The sequence below is a fragment of the Vidua chalybeata genome, chromosome Z, assembly GCF_026979565.1.
Source record: "Vidua chalybeata isolate OUT-0048 chromosome Z, bVidCha1 merged haplotype, whole genome shotgun sequence".
Classification (NCBI taxonomy): Eukaryota; Metazoa; Chordata; class Aves; order Passeriformes; family Viduidae; genus Vidua; species Vidua chalybeata.
This window is the reverse complement of record NC_071570.1, coordinates 72,579,075-72,598,322: the sequence shown is the minus strand read 5'-3', so window position 1 is coordinate 72,598,322 and position 19,248 is coordinate 72,579,075. Positions and strand designations below refer to the sequence as shown.

Here is a 19,248-nt window from a genome sequence, read left to right as displayed (position 1 = left end):
GGGGCCTGCGTGGAGTCACCCACAGCCCCGTCGGCCCGAAGGGAAGGAAATTGGCTCTTTTCCCGGCGGTAGGGGCCAAGCCTGCCTAGTACCGAGGTATGTGTATGGCTGTGGCCAAAACGTGGCACTGGTGCCCTGTCCGGTCATAAATTACGTGCTTTAATTGCATGGTATTAAAGGTAGGTGTGGCGAGGGTCATCTCGGCCCTCGGCCTCCTCACTCTGTAAAGTGTTACTTGCCCTTGGTTTTGGATCGTCTTTTCCTGCTGTCCTTTGACTCCACGCTGAGGACACGAGGTAGAAACTAAACCCAATCCTCTTGGGCTTGACACAGGGCTCGGGATTGAAGGCTGCTGCTTTGGAAACATCATCGGTCAGAAGGAGAGTACTTGGAAGAAGAACAAACTACTCCTCCGTTTGAACAAACATCCTCAGTTGTGAACTGAAGTGAGCAATTAAATAAATAGAAGATAAACACTCACTGTCTGATGCAGCTGACTGAAAAACAGCTCTTAAGCGACCTCTACCAAAGCTTTTACAAGACTAACTTCAGCATAATTCTGCACTGAGAGATCACACTGGAGTGCAACAATTGATCTGTTCTAAGGTTATTTTTAAATTTTTTTTCAGTTTTCAGTTCAGCTATCTGACTATGTATCTTTAATCAAAGTACATAATGCTAGGTCCTCATAGCTGTTCCTGTGACATTCAGTACTGCCACCGCAAAGCACGTCACAGTTATTATGGAAAATTAAACCCTTCAGCTGAATAAGATGAGCATTCCTCTTATCATCCTTGGTATCAACAGTAAAAAATGAGAGTTCATAACTAATTTGAAAGAGTCGCATCAGAAATCTTTAATTATGAACCCAGATCTCTTAACAGTTTTTGCCTCTTAACAGCATCATCTTGCCTTCCTATAGACAAAAAGCCCCATGACTCTGAAAAATGATTCCTCAGGTTCAATTCTGCTCTCAGTTTGCAATCCTGTAAATACAGCAGGGCACAGAGATAACTAACTGTTGGGTTAAGTCTCATCTATATGGCTGAGACTGGCGTCAAGCCTGAGTGCATCCTGCATAACAAATTCCTTAATACATGCCTTTCTTCTTTCACTGCTTTTTTGACTGTCCAATGCTATTAGAAGGGTGAAAAAAGAGGAGAGTGTGGTCAGGCACGCACTGCCTGCTGCAGCCCTGCTAAATACTGAGTTGCAGTCTGCACTCAGCATATGAATAAGCAAAGAATTGTGCTTACCCAGGCTCTTAGACATGGAGGTTTTATTCTTTATACGTATTCTCTTAATAAAAATCACTAGCTGTGGTTTTTCATATTAAAAATAACAATCTGTAAGGATTTAAAAATTCCGTTTTCATGATTGGCCTCAGAAATACCTTCTGGCTAATGTTGACTCGAAACAAATAACCCCTGGAATAAGAATTATTTCCTCGTATTAACATATGTCCAAGTACCCATGTATTTTTTATAAGAAGAATTAAGAAGCAGCACAGTTTTATGCAAAAATACATCTGCATGTTGAAATACAATTAGGTATTCTTATTTTACCCTCCCTAGAGGCACTTTTGCTGACTTCTTTTCAGTTTGCAGAACATTTTCTCTCTTGTAAACACTCTTATGTTCCACAAAAGATGCCAGTTCTATGAGAAAAAGAACTGCAAAGGAAGTTAGTGAAACAGTATTATCCATTCTGTACTGTGTTAGATTGTGCCAGGTTTGGCTGCAAAATAATTAGTCTTTCTGGTTTTTGTTTGTTTGGGATTTTTTAAAGATGTCAAGTGCTGTAAGACTTCTTAGCTGTTGAAATATGATGCAAGGATCACTGGTGAGCCAATTCTTCAAGACCAAGTTAATGAAAGAGCACAAGATTTATTTCTCTTTTCAGTTCCTTGATTATTAAAAAGAGGAAAAAAAAAAAAAGGAATTCCAGTATGTAGGGGTTTAAGCATTATAGTAAATTTGCAAGCAGACAGCTGTTGGCTGCTGTGATCATTAATGTTCCCATGAAGTAAGTTATGTATTTATACACATTTAGGGAAGTAAGACTGATGTCAAATTCTATTGAGAGATATTTGTTTAATAAATTAACTGCAGTGAAAATGGGCATTTCTTGCTCTACGGCACACTCCTGGATACACTGATCCATTGATAGTTCCCCAGACCTTTGGCTGCTGATGCGGGTGATTGCCTCTGCCCCATTTCTGGAACCTCTCCTATCATCTACTGACACATCATTCCTTACTTCTCTGTCTTTTCCACTTCCCTTACTTCAGTTCTTATTGATTTTTGAGACATCAAGGAAAAAGCCTTTTGATCAGTTCTGTCCTTGTAAAACAACCTCTCTCAGGTGCTCACTTGCCACAGTGCAGAACTTGGTCTTTGTCTCTACAAATCCATTTCCCACATCACTGCTGAACTGAACTGAGCCGCAACCCTTCAGTGCCCTCAAGGCATCCAGAGAGTTCAGCAACGACTCCAGAAGGAAGGCTGGGAAGAGCGTGATTCCCAACAGGGTCAGATATGCCCCAGGTCTTCCCACAGCTTTCTCCACTACTCCTCACTCCTAAATTGAGAAACTCTAGTTTCCAGGGTGAGCAAATGACAGAGGACAGGAGGGAGAGTTGAATGATCCTGTGCTAGCAGATCTTTCTGTGTCTACAAGATGTTATCAAGGCAGCATGAAAACTGCAGGGATCCCATGTCTTGTGAGCTTAGGAGTAGACTGAAGGCAGAAGGATTTCATCCCCGTCATTCATGTGCTTGTGTCTTTGCTGAAACGGGAACTGATGTGCTCCCTAGGGAGATTAATTTATCCAGAATGTAATTTCCTACTAGAATACTGTTTCACTGAAATATTTTGATGAAAACAAAACCTATGTTGCAGAAATTTTCTGGAGCACAGAACACATGTACCTATTGCAGTCATCAGTAGCTTGCAGCAAAAGGTTTTGAGGTTACCTCCTAGTCACAGTCTACAAAAAGACCATTTATCTTGACATGTGCCCCCACTTTTTTTGACCAAAGTGGTATTTTGTTAACAGAAATACAGCTTCAAATAACATACTTTGGCAAAAAAAATAGTGGGACTATTCAATATCTTTGCTTACATGTATATATAAGAAATGAGGAAATGAACTTCTAACTTTCTGATTCCAAAATGTGGATCCTTATGTAAGATCCAGGAATAGGAACCTGTCTGTGTAGGAGAGCAGTTTAGGATATTTTTGGAAAAAGGGGCAAATCTGTTCTCATTTCTATTAATCATCATCATCACAAAAAAGTACACTTTTCAGAACAGTTTTACAAGGTGGTTGAGCATTTATAAAGGTGAAAAATTTTTAGGAAGCTTCTCAAAAGAGGCATTAATATTCTATCTAAAAATTAATAATCTCTCTAAAGTATTTTTAATCCTAGATTGAAAAAAAAATTCTTTTGAATATACTGTTGTAAGAGTTTTCAAACAGCTCTACTTGCTAAGAATTCCACAGCAAAGGCTGCACAAGACTTATATTTCTAGATGGAGCTTTAAATCATAGATCTGTGATGAGAAGTGGATCTCAACAAACTAATGTGAAGAGGGTAATACACTGACTTCAGACACAAGATTTTGATGAGAATTTAACCTAGCAATTTCCTAGCTAAACCATTACTCTGTTGGCAGCAGATGCAGTTTGCTGTACACAGTGATGTTTTATATAACATTAATTTGAACTCACATTATATGTCTGTTACTTAAAATCTTTTTACAGTGAAGGTCAGTAAACAAAGATGGTCTTTATCTGAAGCCAACTGAAACACGGTATAATCTCTCCTTTGACACCATCAGGCATTGCTTTTGATCATAGTGTACATAAAAATCTTCAGTCTGAATACCTAAGCAGTGGCAGCAATTAGAATACCTAACTCTCCCATCTAACAGCAACATCAAAAAATATGTGTTTTGTAAGTTGCATTATAGAAAATAAATTATATTTTTGATTTCATTTCCCTAAAAAAAAAAAAAAAAAAAAAAAAAAAAAAGAAAAAGTAGGTTTACATAGGAAATTACTTCTATTTAGCCCTTATATTACCTGGGCATGCTTTATATAGGCTAGGCACAGATTCAGATCTGAGCATACCTGCATCTCAGTAGCTTGGTATAGGTGTGCAAAGTCACGTTATGTGAGTGCCTGGTGGCCAAGCCAGCTCCACCCTGGTCCCATGTCCCAGCCTGCCCTTTGTTGTCCCAGGGAAGTGTCTGATATCCTGGGCTGATCTGGCTGCCATGGCTGGGTGGTCCTGGCTGCCAGGCCCTGCTCTGACTTCCCAGGCAGCCCCTGCAACTTCTGGCTCCCCAGCCCCTCGAGATTGTCATTGTAAAACTGATACAGCAAACCATGGACTGGGATCTGACCTGAGCTGCAGAGATTCAGGTGATGAGAAATTATAAGTTAAATTGTATTATAAATTCCCTACCGTCCTAGTTACAGATTGTACTATGTTGACTCTGCTTGTAGAAATCCTGTGCCATTCTAATAATAAATTCTCTTCTGTATCAATCATAACATCCTGTTAAGAAAACAAAGTTTGAATTGTACCTATGGTTTAGTGCTATCCTCACTCTGCCAATATCCCCAAGAGAACCCATCTGTGCTGGGTGACAGTGTCACTCGGATAACACTGACATGTCTATTAACCGAGAACCTCATGGAGCAACAGGGAACTTTTTAGCAAGTGTGTGAAAAGGGCTGGATGTAGTATTTAGGAAATTGAAAGAGATGGTATTCTGGACAGTTGGGCTCTGGATGCTGAGAAAGTTCTGCATTGCACACCCTGGCTACCTTGCTCAAAGGAATATTACTAAATGAAAACTTCTGCTTGCAAATTAACTTACTGTTTTGTTAGTGGGTTTTGAAAGAGGTTAATTGAAAATGCTAGGGCTGAATGTTATCTAGAAGGAAGTTCTTCCATTTTTTTGGTCAGTTGATTTTGGTCATTTGGCATCTTTTTATGCAGTGACTTAAGCAGTTTTCTACTGCAAAACCACTTCTAGGTAAATTTGGAGAGGTTTACAGTGCTTTTCTTTTTCTATTGTTCAACATCTGATTTGAGGTAGACTTGGCTTTCAGAGATCACAAGAACTTAGGTGTCCTGTTGATTTGGTGAAAACTCCGAAAAGTCCAGCATCTCTGGAAATCAGGTGTCTCCTGCTCATCTTTCAGAGACGTCTGATTTTGGGTATATAAATGTTGGAGATTAAGTGCAGCTAGTAGTGCTACAGCATTGTTATTAACGTTGGCATTGACTGTCTTGTATATGCTTATTTGAATTTAGAAATCAGGGCATTATGGAAAATGTATATTGTGCATTATAAATTATATTGAAAAACGAAAGATTTATTTAACTTACATAAGAAGAGAAATACCCAACGGATTGACAGTTAAAACCCCCAGTCTTAAACAGAAAACATACAAACTTTTTTAAAATTTCTTTTGAGAAATATCAAATCTATTTTGCTACTCACAGCAGTACAGAACTCTCACTCCTTGCCCTCCTCACAACTCTCCAGGCACCACATACCCCTCACACCAGGGATGCTTCAGGCAGAATTGTACTTTCTGCTGCACAGCATAGTTTGTCATTTAAATGTGGGGGTTTTGCCATCTGCAATTCACATTCTTTGCTTTGTTATCAGGGAAAGTCAGAAACCACTGCACCAGGTTTTCTTGGGACTGGTACAAATGCAAAAAAAAAGTTAACTACAGCTGATGCCCAGAAGGAAAAGATAGCAGGAAAAATTCAATTCAACCAAACCAAAAATTGTTCACAATGAGCAGGGAGGAGATAAGGAATGGGTGAATTTCTGATCCAGAAAGAAAGCTAGTGTGTGAAGCATGCATCTAAGATGAGAACAAAAGATAAAGTGTTATCTAGATTAGACGAGAAGTGGGAGATTAGTTTAAAAATTGTGAGAACTGGCCAACTGTGAGGCTTAGTTTAAAAATTGTGAGAACTGGCCAACTGTGAGGCTTAGCAGATAGCATCTGAAAGGATAGGTGCAATATTTTCTGCTTTAAATGCCTTGGAAGAGTATGGAAGTGTGTTGGCTCCATACTACAGTGCCCTGGTCATCCAGCAAGAACTAATGTGAGCGATGTAATTTGGAAATCTGCAGAGACTGAGACCATATGAGACCAGTGAGTGTATGCATGCTTAACTTGCAAGCAGTTTTAGTTAATAAAATGCCAGAGGAACTCTTTACCTTGTAATGACTTACGTAATCAAGGTACAATAAATATTAACAATTAGAACTGTTGCCATCAGTTAATGTACTTTAAAGGCACGGTGCAACAAGTGTGATAACTTTGCTGGATTTATATATTCATTAATCCCTGACAGCAACAAGGAAGATCAAGATGTTTTGTGGCATGAACTGGATATCTTCAAAGACTTCATTAATAGGAAAGGAATAATACCTGATGCTAGGAGGGAAACGTATGTCCTTAATAACAAGGTCTTTTTTTTTCAAACACAGAAATAGGTTAGGAAAAAACTTAGTTCACCCAAATTAATCGTGTGACATGATGGAGTAAGAAACATAATGTGTTATGTAAACTGAAATGCTGTTGTAGACTGTTTCAGAATAGCTGTTTCCAGTTAGAGAGAAAACAGATTGGTGCTGGTGCTGTATCACTTCTTTTCACAGGGGACATGAGGCCATAATGAGCCAAGCAAGATCCTGCACAGCATGGCAGCAAAGACATTTCCTCACCGTGGCCTTGGCACTCCAGGGCAGCCCAAAAAGGGCCGAGGAGTCCTGTGTGTAACCAGGAGGGATGACTGACATCACTGTGGGTCCCAGCATTCCCCAGTCCCTTGCTGGCCATTCAGTGCACACTGGGGACGCTGGGCATGTGTGGAACATGGGGATGGGGTGCACACAATTAAAGGGGGGCCCCAAAGTGGAAGGAGTGGAAGCCAAAGTCGCTGGGTGGAGACCCCCAAAAGGGAGGTGCGATATCTCAAAATGGAGGGAGGAACCCACAAAATTGGGGCAACACCCCAAAAAACCACATGAAGCTGTTCTCTCCCTCCATTGTTTACCAACAAGAACTATCTACCAACTCTAATTTCAGCAAATAATTTCAAGTGTTTTAGCTGAAAGTCATTCTGAGCAAACTTTGTAGAAGTGATCACAGAATCACAGAGTGTTCTGTGTTGGAAGGGATCCACCGAGTCCAGTTCTGAAGGGAATGGCTTGCTGGCAGGGTCAGCACCAAAGACACCCACACCAACTTAAGGAAGAAGTGTCATTTCCTGTAGGGCAAAGCAGCAAAGAAGTACAGAAGGATAAGCTAAGCAATGCACCCAATTATTGCTACAAAAGATTGCCTGTAGGGATGAAGAAAGACACATCACCAGTTACCCTAATACTTGACCATTGTCCTGACACACACGTCAGCTGGGGATGCCCTGTCACACCAAGGGATTGGAGAAGCACTCCCAGTAACGGGGAATTCCTATGTGGTTCGCCCACCCTCAGGCCAGGCTGCCAACTTTGCTGTGAGAGGGCCCAGATTTTATACTGTTGAATAAACAAGCTACCATAACTTCTAGTGCGGGCACATCTGGTTTCATCCTCCTCTTGGGCAGGGCTCAGGGAGGAACCAAGGGAGTTTGCTTTGACCCTCTACCTTCAAACACAGCCAGATAGAGATGTGATAAATGAAGATGATTTGTGCTAATAATTGTAACTATATTGATATTTTGGAAAATATTTGTTAAAAAGTAATAAAGGAAAGCAATATGTAATTAGCATCACAAAAAAGATTTTTGAGATGTTCATAAGATCCAGGATGGAGTATTGAGATATTTTAGCACAAACAGCCTTGGGAAGGACAATGTTGGGAAAACCTCCAAGAGTGGAATCGACATTGAGACAAATAAAAGTCCAGGCAACTTCTTCTGAGGCAAGAACAGCCTTGAAGACAAGTAAGTTGATATAATTCCAGATAGAGAACCCAAAACAGGAACATAATGCTTACTTATATAACACCAAGCTCCATGTGCATGCGCAACCTGCCAGGTTATTCAGAGGACAGCCAGGAAGACCATTGGCCTTCATCCAAGAAGACCCCTGAAGAGTCCAGAAGACCCCCCAGACACAACGGGAACATGCGCTGTGTAATATGGTGACGTAGACTTCAAGAATCAAAACTGGGAGGAGATTTACAGGAACTATTGATGAATATGTATTAGCATACAGTATAAAAGTTGTGCTTGGATTCTTTTGCCTTTTGTACGTGCGGCAGGGTGAGAGGTCCTCCCCGTCCCCCGCTTGGTTTTGCTTATGCTTTATCAGAACCACTGCCAAATTTCTATTTGTAACTACTTCATTATATTTGATTTTATTATTATTTTATATTTTTTTATACCTCAATTAAAATTGCTGCTAAAGTTTAAATCTTGCAGTTTATTAAACCTGACATATGGCACCACATTCATGACACCAGGAAGAGGCACGCAGGGCCGGGCTGCTGCCTCCTGCAGCTACAAGGGCCTCCTGGCAGCCTGCCTCTGCCGAGGCTCAGGCTGCTCCGGGCTCTGCCGGGGCTCTGCTGCGGCTCCAGCCCGGGCAAGGCCGGGCCCGCTCTCACCTCACAGTCGCTGACAGCTCTGCACCGCAGGAGACCTTTCAGAGCACCCCCTCTGATCTTGCTGCTTTCTCAGCTGAGCAAGGCTCTCCTCCAGCCAAAGACATTGCACTTAGGGATACAAATCCAAGTGGCAGGCACCCAAGTGCTCTGGAGTCACAGCTGAAGGCCTGCATCAGCACAGGATGGTTTGGCTTCCCCTCTCCCCCTTTGGTTTTTCCTGCTAATGCCATTGCCATTTCTGCCTCAACTAGAAGTGCCCCAGATGTGCCAAAAGGGACCAGTGGGCTGTATTCCAAAGGCAGTGTGGTCTGGAGAGGATGAATGAAGAAGAGCCTTCTCCACTTACAAACATTACCAAAGAAGCCATAAGCGTGTCTTAGCACCAATAAAAAACACCTGGCAATTCAGAAGGAAATGTTGAGTTTTCTGAAGGGGTCAGAAGGAGGGGAATCTTCCAAATGAGTTGATGCTTCAGAAACTTTATTTAATTCCAATCCTACTCTATAAACCCATACTACAAAACAACTCAATAATCCTACTTTAGAGTTCTACTCTACAATCCTACTCTAACTTGGTTATGGAAATAATATCTTGACTGTTAGATTCTTGTCTTCTTCTTCTTCTCCTTCTTCACTGAGTTGATGAGTGGTACCAGGGTGGACGCTGGCTTGGCTGATGTTACAAATGGATGCTTTCCACAGGGAAAAAAAAAAGAACAGTGAACCATGACTTTCCAAGCTCAGTGCTTCACAGACTCAATCAGGATTCCTCTGGTACTTAGAAAGACCCAGAAAGAGGAGTGACGGGGACATCTGCTCCCCTGTCATCCTGTGCAGGACCTTGCCATCACAGGCAAACCTGGCCCAGAATCCCACTTATCCCTTTATTCTGGTTTCTCCATCTAGCTGGGATTTTTGCCCTGCCAGTGCTCTAGACATGGTGCTTTCTGTCCCTGGGGTTTCTTCCTTTCAGGAAACTCCAATGACCCCCATAGGTCCCTGTCTTTGAGAGACAGGCACCGTGCTAATTTCCACAGGGAGACAGAGCAGTGTCTACCTTTCCATGCCCTGCCCCTCCTGTGCTGGATGGCACCTTCCTTCCCAGCAGGGCCAGCCGAGTGGCGCTGGCTGCTGCAGTTCCCTTTCTGCCACACAGCCTGGCAGGAAGCCTGGGCCAGTTCCCCTCTGCCTGAGCGTGCCAGGCAGCAGATGGGGCTGGGACAAGTCCCTCTCAGCTGCCCCTGTCTGCGTGCCAGAAACCTCTAAGGGTGGGGTGGGGGGCAGAAACCAGGGCCCCTCAGAGGCTCACAGTGAGCCCCCCACAGCCCCTCCTGCCCACAGCCAAATCTCTCCAGACTGCTCTGCCAGGACTGGCTTCCTTGGGTTCCTCCACCACCATTTCATGGCTCTGTACCCTGCATTGCTCTACTTCAGTCTTTTGCCATTCAATAAAATGGAACACCCCAGCAAATTACAAAACAGGGTGGCAGAAACAGCCAGAAAACAGAGCACCTGTCCTCTCAGGAAATGCAGAGAGAGGTGGAGTTATTCAGCTTTGTGAAGAACAAGGCCCCAGGGAGACTTTATTGCCACTTTCCAAGACTTCAGAGTGGCTTTGAAGAAAGTGGAGGACATCTTTTTTATCAGGGCCAGTTAACAATAGAATGTGGGCAAATATTTTTAAACAAAATGGGGATCAAGAGTAGGTCTAAGGAAGAACTTGTTTACTCAGAGCATGGTGCAACACTGGCACAGGTTGTCCCAAGAGCTTGTAGGTGCCCCATGCCTGCAGGTATTCCAGGTCAGGTGGGAAAGGGCTCTGAGCAACCTGATCTCTTTGAAGATGTCCCTGCTCATTGCAGGACACTTGGACCAGATGCCCTTCACAGGGCCCTGCCAGCCCAGCCTAGTCTAGGATTCTTCACTGTTTTCATTTGAACAGCACCAAGAGTGGAGGTGAGGAGGAACGGGGGCTCATCTGATGCCTTGGACCTCACTGGAGGAGGAGCCCATCCCTCAGACACTCTTTCACCTGCAGCCCCTTTGCATTTTACCTGCAGGAGATCCTTGGCAGACCAGCGCCGTGCCTCGTCTGTCTGCAGGCAGCAGCTCAGGAAATCACGCAGGCAAGACGAGCATCGGTTGGGCTGCCGCAGCTTTGGTCTCCCTCCTCTGGCTATCAGGAGTTGAGCCTGCAGGAAAAGGAAACACCAGGCTCCAGCTGCTTCTTTCCCATCTGTAACTGCTCTCTCAGATCCCATTGTTTAAGCTCCACTCTGCAGAAACTGCCCTGGAGAGACCCAGAGATGACTTTCCTTTACCAACCAAAAACCCAAACCCTGATGCAGCCACAGCTTTTCCAGCATTCAGCAGATCTTGCCTTGGCAGCTGATTTCATTGACTGACCTAGTTAGTGGGAACTACATCAGCAAAAGCATGTTTCCTTCTTGGAGGATTCGCACCAGCTTGACATCTTTTGAGAAGAAGGACTCTGCTATACTAACTAACTCTGCTATTTCCAAGGATTAGTACATGAAAGGCATCTCTGCAGTGCTTGTTGGTCCCTTAAGCACAGTGGTCATAAACCAAAACTCATCGAGCTTCTTATCCTCTTCTAGAAAACAGCGGTAGGTGGAAGGCAAGAAAGGAAATCTGCCAGGTATTCCTCAGGTAAGGAAACAAATATTTGCAATCTCATATTCAACACAGACAGTTTAAGATGCCTGCACAAATGTATTGGGATGAAAATGCCTGCTTGGGCACACAGGAGCCACCTGCAGCTCTGTCTCTCAGCTGCAAGTTTCAGCTTCTTTATGTGGCAAAAGGAAACCTTTTCAAGGACAAATCAGAAGAAGTGCCATCCCTATGGTCCCCCTCTGCTCATTTGGATACTCAGGTCAATGCATTAATGGTGTCCCCATTGCAAAAAATGTCGGGTAAGAAATGGGAGGTTTTGGCTGGCTCTCCATGGCACCAGGCTGTGGCCTGGTCTCCATAAAAATGCCCATGACAATACTAACAGCTCTGTGCTGGTGGCCCTGAAATAGATGGTGACCAAAAAGACTTTGTTATTATCCTCTTCAAGCCAGAGGAAAATTTCCAAGCCTAAAACAGCAAACACACTCCCCTTGAGTATAAATATGGCAGCTTTCTTTCCTTTTCCCACACCCCCAGATGTTACAAAGAGGGTTTTATCCTGTCTCTCTGCACCTGAGCTCAGCCACTGGACATGGTGGGGAGCTGGAGTCCTCACTGTCCTTAGAACTGTGCAAGCCAGGGATGGCCCTGCTCCTGTGGTAAAGGAACACAGCACCGGCGTCAACCGCCCACGTTGGATCCCAGCCCCGGGCACCTGGCTGCAAGCTCATCAACTTGTTAAAGTACCCAGAAACAGCCAAGAGTTTAGTGTACAATTCTAACTGCAGTCGGAGAAAAACACATCCTAAACTTATCCAGGCCACCCACACGCAAGACTGAACAATGTACGGATGATTTGAAAGCCTGAAAGTTTTGAAGACCCACAGGATTGGGAAAAGATGCTACAGTTTGGAGGAAAATTGATGTGCTGTGGTTAAAAAAAGAACAAGAAAGCAAAAGTGTTGGGGAAGATGAAACAGGAAAGCCTTCTAAATATGATTGCCTGGCAAAAGATTTTTAGAATATGGAAACTATAAGCGAGATTGAAATGAAAGTAAGCTTTGAGATAGTTACTAGCCTTAGTCACTGAGCAACTGGAAAACAATGGTATGGCTGGCTGAAGGCAATCCTCTTCAGGGTGCAAAGAGTAGTTTCTAAGGTTTAAAATGTAACACAGTATGGTAATGTAATGATTCCTATAGGCTGTAGGTAAATGCTATAGGATCTGTCTCTTGTACTAGATTGGTTAGTGACAATTAGAATATTCAGCACAGAAGATTTAGTGGGCTGTAACCAGAACTTCGTCGCTCTTTCAGGTCTCTCTTTTGGGCTCCTCTTTTAGGCCTGCTCCGAGCTGTGGCTGGCAGCTCCAAACAGGGCCCCTGCAGCCACGCCCTTTGCAATAACCCGAAAGTTCCAAGACCTGGCTTCAAAGATCTCTCCTTTCTGTCCACCCTGACGGTCCTACCCATCATCGCTCCTAGACAAAACTACTTGGGCATAGCTTTGGTGGTTGTTTCTCTTTTTCCTTTCTTTTTCTTTCTTTTTCTTTTTCTTTTTCTTTTTCTTTTTCTTTTTCTTTTCTTTTTCTTTTTCTTTTTCTTTTTCTTTTTCTTTTTCTATAAAATTGAAACTGGGAAGGTCTAACCTCCATTTCTCAGGCTATTTACCACATGTCTAATCTCTCCACTGAAAAATTCTTGTCCTTCAGAGACAGAGCTCCAGCAGGCTTCAAAAAGCAAACGAGAAATTTCAGGCATGGCTGGAGGTCAAAATTCCAGGTTTCTGAACTGGTTAGGTTTCTGAATGGTTACCTTCCTCTTCCCTTCTGATGCAACCAAATCGACAGCAGATGCTGATGTGCTGCAGGGACATTTTCAGAAGGGGACCTTGGTGGAAGTGGTGCCAGCAGATGGCAATGGGATTTTGTCCAATGGCACACTGACCATGGGACAGGTGAGAAAGACAAGCGGGATCAGTGAGTATTTGCACCTTACCGAGACAGTTTTATTCCGGTAAGGGACTTCTCGTTCCACCATTTCGATGCCCACGATTCCAAAAAACCATATGTCCACTTTGGGGCCATATGGTTGACCTGTCGCCACTTCAGGCGCCATCCACCCAGAAATGCTGGCCACTGAGCTCCATCGACTCTGCTCAGGGCTGAGCTGAGCAAAGGGGCCAGAGTCAACTGTGGAGAAAAAAACAAACCATGAAAGCCAGCTCAAGTTAGGAAATCAAGCAAAAGAATTCCCCACTCTCAGTCTAAGAATGTGCTGTTGAGTCTCCTGGAGAACTGTCCACGCTCTGTTTCCTCAGGGCTTTAGACAAGGAAGTATGGAATTGACCACTTCCAAAAAAACCCCAGGTGTTTTAAGCTGCTCACAGCAGTGGCCTTCATTCCCCTGAAGCTTTACATTGTAGCTCCCTCCCTCTGGAAGAGACACACACAGAGCAATGCCACTCTTGACTTCTCGTGGTTCCTTATACCTCTGTGCATGTTGCAACTGTGTCATCAGCTCACAGTGGGGGGCCCTGCACTGCCACCAGCACCATTTTTGGGGAGCTGGTAGTCACTCAAAGCAGCCCCACAGCCCACATCCCTGGAATGCTGCACCTGACCAAGAATACACTGACCCAGCTTGACAGAGCCGTCGGTTCTGAGAAGGATGTTGCTGCTCTTCACATCTCGGTGGATCACGTGGTTCGAGTGAAGAAAATCCAGGCCTTGCAGGCACTGAGAGAGAAAAGAGAAACAGGAGGGCAAAAATTAGTGATGTGATTTCATTACACAAGAAAGGAAAGAGCTCTAAAAGATTGCCTCTGCAGGGGAATGGCGAGTAATGGCAGAACACAGTGCCATTGTGAGGAAGAGCTTGCTGCTCCACCACTTGCAGAGCAGGACCTTTCTAAGGAAAAGGCATGTCAGCTTTTGAAAGAGCAACAGCACCTGCTGTTGTTGTAGACTGTCCCCTGCAAACCAGCCAGCATGGCTGCTGCTGCTGTGGATGTGCTTTCTCCATGCAGAGGACAAGTGAGGGTTTTGCCAAGGAAGAAAAAGTCCCTCCCTTTGGTGTGAAGTGGATCACTTTGGGGTGGGAGGCTGCATGACAAAGGTTTTGTTGCTGGCCTCAGCACAGACTTGAAGTATCACAACAGTCATCTTCCTGAAGCAAAGAGCATTTTGGCTGCACTACTGTCCTTTTCCAGTTGAGGACTATGAGAAATGAGTCTCTCTTTTTACTTTGCTGATCATTTCAAATGCTGCCACCAGCACCTTTGCTTTTACAGACAAGGAATGCAGTGCAGACAGGCTGGAGATGAAAGTTTAGGGAGGCAAGGTGGAGAACAGCAAATACAAATCCAAGAGACAAAGCGAGAATACAGCAGTAGGAGATATGAGTACAAGAACTGAGTACTGTGAGTGCAGGGGCACTGGCAGGCATTTCACTTGAGAGGCTTTTGCTTGCCCATAGCATACCAGCAACACAGAAACAAAGCTTGGCACATGAAATCACTCCAGGTCGGAGCCCTGTTTCCCAGACAATCCTGCCCAAGCCCTGGGCAGCACAGGTGGGATTGCTGACCTCCCGACTGATGGCTGCCATCTCGTCTTCAGACAGGTAGGTCTCGCTGATGACATCGCTCAGGGTGCCTCCGTCCATGTACTCCATGACCAGCCAGAGCTGCCCATCCACAAGGTAGCTGAAAGAAGGAAACAAGAGCATGGAGATAAACATGCATGGCTAGGTTGTTTTCTTGATTGATTCTTGTTTCCAAGTCCCTTTGTGACAAGGACAGAATGAAAGGAATAGACATTCCCTCTAGGCTGTGCATTGTTTGCAATCTGTCTCAAGAAGAAAGGCACAGCTGTGAAAAAAGGAGATGTCTTCAATAGCCAGCAAGTAAAAACTGCAGGTTAGGAACAGATCAAAAACCTGTCAAACTGTATGTTTCTGGAAATAAGCACCTAGTCTTCCTGGCATGCAAAGCAATGGAAAAGAGGGGACACAATCCAAGGGAAATCCATGTTAGTTTATCTGGACGTAAGAGGACTCTTGAAAAAAATCAAGCCCCAAAACAATGTGGTGGCTGTGAACTTACAGGCTACTGATTCAGTAAGATATGACTGATGCAGGTTTTTGAATAATCTTTAAACTCTGTGTACCAGGGAAGACTCATGCAGACAAGATGCACTCTCTTCCCATCCACTGGAGATGAGCAGAGCAATAATAATTAACCAATAATTACAGCTCTATTTTCTGCCAGTGAACAAAGTGGAATTTTACCATGCATGCTTGCAATATGTAAACAAACATTCACAACAACTCACCTGTCTAAATAGTTGACCAGATTGGGATTCTTATTTGTCTTCATGAGCATAAGTTCATTGACTTTTAGTTCCTTCTTCCTCGGTCCTTGGAGATTTATTTTCTTTATGGCCACCTAAAATGACATTGAAAATCAGTAACTTGAGAAGTTGGCAGCACAAGACCACAAGGCACATGGAGCGAGTGATTTTGCAATGCCACAGCCGAGCTGTGCCAAACTGCCTTGTGATTGGGCATTGCAGTAATTAGGAACTGACATTGCAACAGCCCATTTCTCTGCTCCCTTGGAGGCCACTTACAGGACACGTGGCCACTGAGGTTTTGCCTTGTCCACTTGGTAACTGTGGTGTCTCAACTATCACCCACAAAGCTCTGAGCACACTCCCTGCTGCTTTGTCTGGGATTCAGAAGAAGTAATCCATGCCTTAATACTCTGTGGATACATCTCGGGCTATGGGCAGGACTTAGGGCTTTTGGGGACACCGTGCAGATCTCTCCCTACGTGCAGTTCTCCAGTGCAGCACTGCAGGTGGCTAAGGAACTACCAGTAACTTTCAGATGCATTTGCTGGCAAGCAGAAGTGAGAATTCAGGACTCTGAAGCCGTAGCCCCAAAGAGCAGTGAGATGCTCAAAGGCACCCCCTTTGTTTTAGCAATGGAGAGCGAATGAGCACATCCTTCTCTGCAAGGAACTGCTGCCCTCCTTGCCTTCCTTCTGGCAGCTGAGAAGGACAAAGACTGTCCCAAATGTATTTTGCAGGCTGGTAGCAGTCTGTGCTTCTTGTGCCTTTTCAGCACAGCTCTACTCAAAGCTCCAGCCACAGCTGCTCACACCAGAGGACCTGCGGGAGATGTTGACATTTACCTGCCCTCCTGTGGCATTGTCAAGTGCTCTGCAAACATCTCCAAAAGTCCTAGAAACAAAAAAGCAGCAAAGAAAGGAGAAGACATTCAGATCTTGCAGTGAAAGCCAGCCCACAGAGGAGATGTCTGCTGCAAATGCCTAAAACCTGCCGGATGCAGGCGGGCTCTGCCCGAAGGCAGATGATGCATTTTCCTCTCAAGTGCATGGGCACTGGGCCTGTCCCTGAAGTGTTGCTGTTTACTGCCTCAGCTCCTAAGGAGAGCTCCTTCTTTCACCTTGGGTTTCAGGTTCTAAACTGTGCATGTTTTATCCTGACCATGGAGTATTTCCTTCTGCAATCTTTTGGAAAGAAATGTTCCTGAGAACTGTTATCTGACTATCAGGGAGTATCTTGCTCTTTCAGGCAAGCAAGTTTCTTCCCCTTTTATTAGTGTGGCTGTATGATTTGGAGATATACAAAAATGCTCAGGAAATTAACACAGAACTGTCCCACACTTGAGAGACAAGGAGATTTTCCAGGTCCTGTTCCTTGCTGCAGGCAAGAACTTGGCAGCATGGAGGTGTCTCTGCCAATGCCTTCTGGGCACACTCACGAATTCGGAGCAGCACTGAGAGATGGGACAATCTATCCCCAGTGTCTGAACATGGGGAGAGATGTCTGTTTGCAGCTGGCCTGACTTCACACTGCATAGATATTCCACCAGAAAAACGCCTGGCCCATGGTTATGTAGATGTAACTGTGGTTGGACTCACCCTCTGCCAATATATTCCAGTTCCGTGTATTTCATCACGGGATTTTCCATGTTCACTATTTTCCCTGAGGGAAACAAAATGCAAGATGCTCACTTTAAAGCAGAGATCCCAGCTTCCAGGAGATTCAAAAGACAGACCCAGAGCCTGAAGCTTTGAACCCCTTGTGTTCGGCTGGGTAACAACAACAACCAGGCAGACAGCTCTGCAGCACAGGTGGCCAGCACAGAGACTGATTTTCTACAGCAGTTCCTGTGGGGAAATGTCTCTAAATGTCCCTGGGACACCAAACTCAGGAAAAACATTTGGTACAGCTATGCTGACACCTGCACACAATAGACTGTGCCTCAGACAAGAAATACAGCAGACGTACTCAGTAGCTCCAGGGAGTCATCCTTGATCTCCTGTTGCTGAGCAGCAGCTGGGTCAGCACTGGAGATGAACAAACCGCCCCGGCTCCACTTCTCAGGTTGGGGAGCAAAGGCTCCTTTAGACCATGCTGCTGCAGCAGGTTTGGTGACAAAGCCCTTGTAGATCTGGGACAAGAAATGAGTTTATGTCAGAAAGGTGGCTGGCAGAGATTAGCCTGAGATTCCATTTCAAATGCCAGCCCTTAGGAAGGTGCTGTCAGCAACATGCAGGGCTCTTAAGTGGGTTTTTTCTGATGTCCACTTCTCAGACTGGATGGGTCAAAACCAAAGGCTAGTTCTACTCCAGTGGATGGCTAGATTCATGGTCCATTTTCATGGATTTTCTGAAGGATCACTGCCACAATGACCATTCTACTTCCTCTCAAGGATTCCTTTCCCCCTCCAAGGGCTTCAGACACACTTGCAGCTCCTTGTTCAAGTGCTCGTCCTCCCCCCACTGTGTCCTCTTTTCCTGCACCATCTTCAGGTCATGCTAAACCTGTAGCACCTTTGGTGGGGACAGTTCCTGTGCCTCACGCCAGCCTCGGGGCTCTTCAGTGCCACTCATTTGCCGGAAGTCTTTGCCGGCTGCCCGGTGAGATGTCAACACTTGCACCTCGAGTCAAACAGAACAAAGCAGTCAGAGACTACAGCTTGTCCCTGTCAGTCAAGAGTCACTGACTGTGAGGAAAGAACAGATTTACAAGGGATACAGACAGCTTGTTTCAATCCTCCATCTGGGTCACCATATTCCCCTGTAAAAACACCTCAAGAAACAAGGAGAGCAGGAACAGGCCAGCAGGAATCGATTTGGATGACTGCTGGCCAAAAGGCCAAAGGACAAGTCCCACTGTCCAGGGCAGCAGTTGAGATTCAGCACACCAGGAAATGTCCTTCTGAGTGACTGTGATACACACTAGAGCAGGATGGCACTCAGAGGCATCACCCTGCTCCCTGCTGCTCTGCACTGGGAAGGCCAGAAGGGCAGAAACCACCAGTTTGGTGACTGCAGTGTCTATCCCTCTTTCACTCACTTGCTTTTGTAGAGCCTGAGGGAGGGGATTAAGTTTTTCTCTGATGATTTTCATTTCTTCCTCCTGCCTCTTCTCCCTTGCCATGATCTTAGCATGAGCTTTCTGAAAGTCTGTGTCCAGCTGTTCCTTCAAGTTCTGTAAAATACAAGAGAGAGGATCTTTCATGAGTGGAGTGGCTGCCACTCTTTCACTCACCTGGTTTTGTTGATCGCCCCTCTGCTGATGGACATTCATCTCCTCTTGAATTCTTCTCGTGTCTTCCTGGTTCTTCTTCACTTCTGTGATGGCACTCTGAGCTTCGGGCAGCTCTGCTTGTGGCTCTGCCTTGATGTTCTGTACACACAAATGCAGAGCAAGTGACTGGGAGCTGCCATAAGGCTCAGCTTTTTCCTCTTGCAGCCTCAAAATCACATTTATTCAGCCACTTCTTTCTGCTTCCCTACCCACACCTGCTTCCAATGGAACCCTCTTGTCCCAGTGCTGATCCCTGCAGATTCCAAGGCTCTGTGCTTTCAGTGCCGCTGGGACTCCTGGCCTCCTCAGTCCCAAGAGCTCTGTTTTATGCCCCT

General features: G+C 44.9%; 2 protein-coding genes and 1 long non-coding RNA gene across 18 annotated transcripts in view; 2 read left to right on the top strand and 1 right to left on the bottom strand.

The window, feature by feature from the left end:
• The window catches only part of LOC128781683 (serine/threonine-protein kinase PAK 3-like), a 90,560-nt gene that overhangs the window by 45,599 nt on the left and 25,713 nt on the right, over positions 1–19,248 (top strand). The gene's annotated exons all lie outside the window — the stretch shown is intronic.
• On the top strand, positions 7–8,460 carry LOC128781688 (uncharacterized). Its single transcript, XR_008428458.1, has 2 exons — positions 7–96; positions 334–8,460. It is a non-coding gene; the product is annotated as an uncharacterized LOC128781688 (long non-coding RNA).
• Positions 9,117–19,248, bottom strand: part of LOC128781677 (serine/threonine-protein kinase PAK 3-like) — a 30,555-nt gene continuing 20,423 nt past the window's right edge. For 8 of the 14 annotated variants that reach the window (XM_053931460.1, XM_053931465.1, XM_053931466.1 and 5 more), the window contains 11 exons: positions 18,680–19,012; positions 18,145–18,261; positions 17,609–17,771; positions 17,239–17,302; positions 16,486–16,534; positions 15,623–15,735; positions 14,877–14,994; positions 13,927–14,026; positions 13,287–13,480; positions 10,707–10,844; positions 9,117–9,344 (listed from right to left, as the gene is read on the bottom strand). In XM_053931460.1, the coding sequence (XP_053787435.1) occupies positions 9,252–9,344; positions 10,707–10,844; positions 13,287–13,480; positions 13,927–14,026; positions 14,877–14,994; positions 15,623–15,735; positions 16,486–16,534; positions 17,239–17,302; positions 17,609–17,771; positions 18,145–18,261; positions 18,680–19,012 (1,482 nt within the window). In that variant the 3' untranslated portion in view covers positions 9,117–9,251. The other 6 variants (XR_008428448.1, XR_008428449.1, XM_053931462.1 and 3 more) reach the window with 6 other exon arrangements.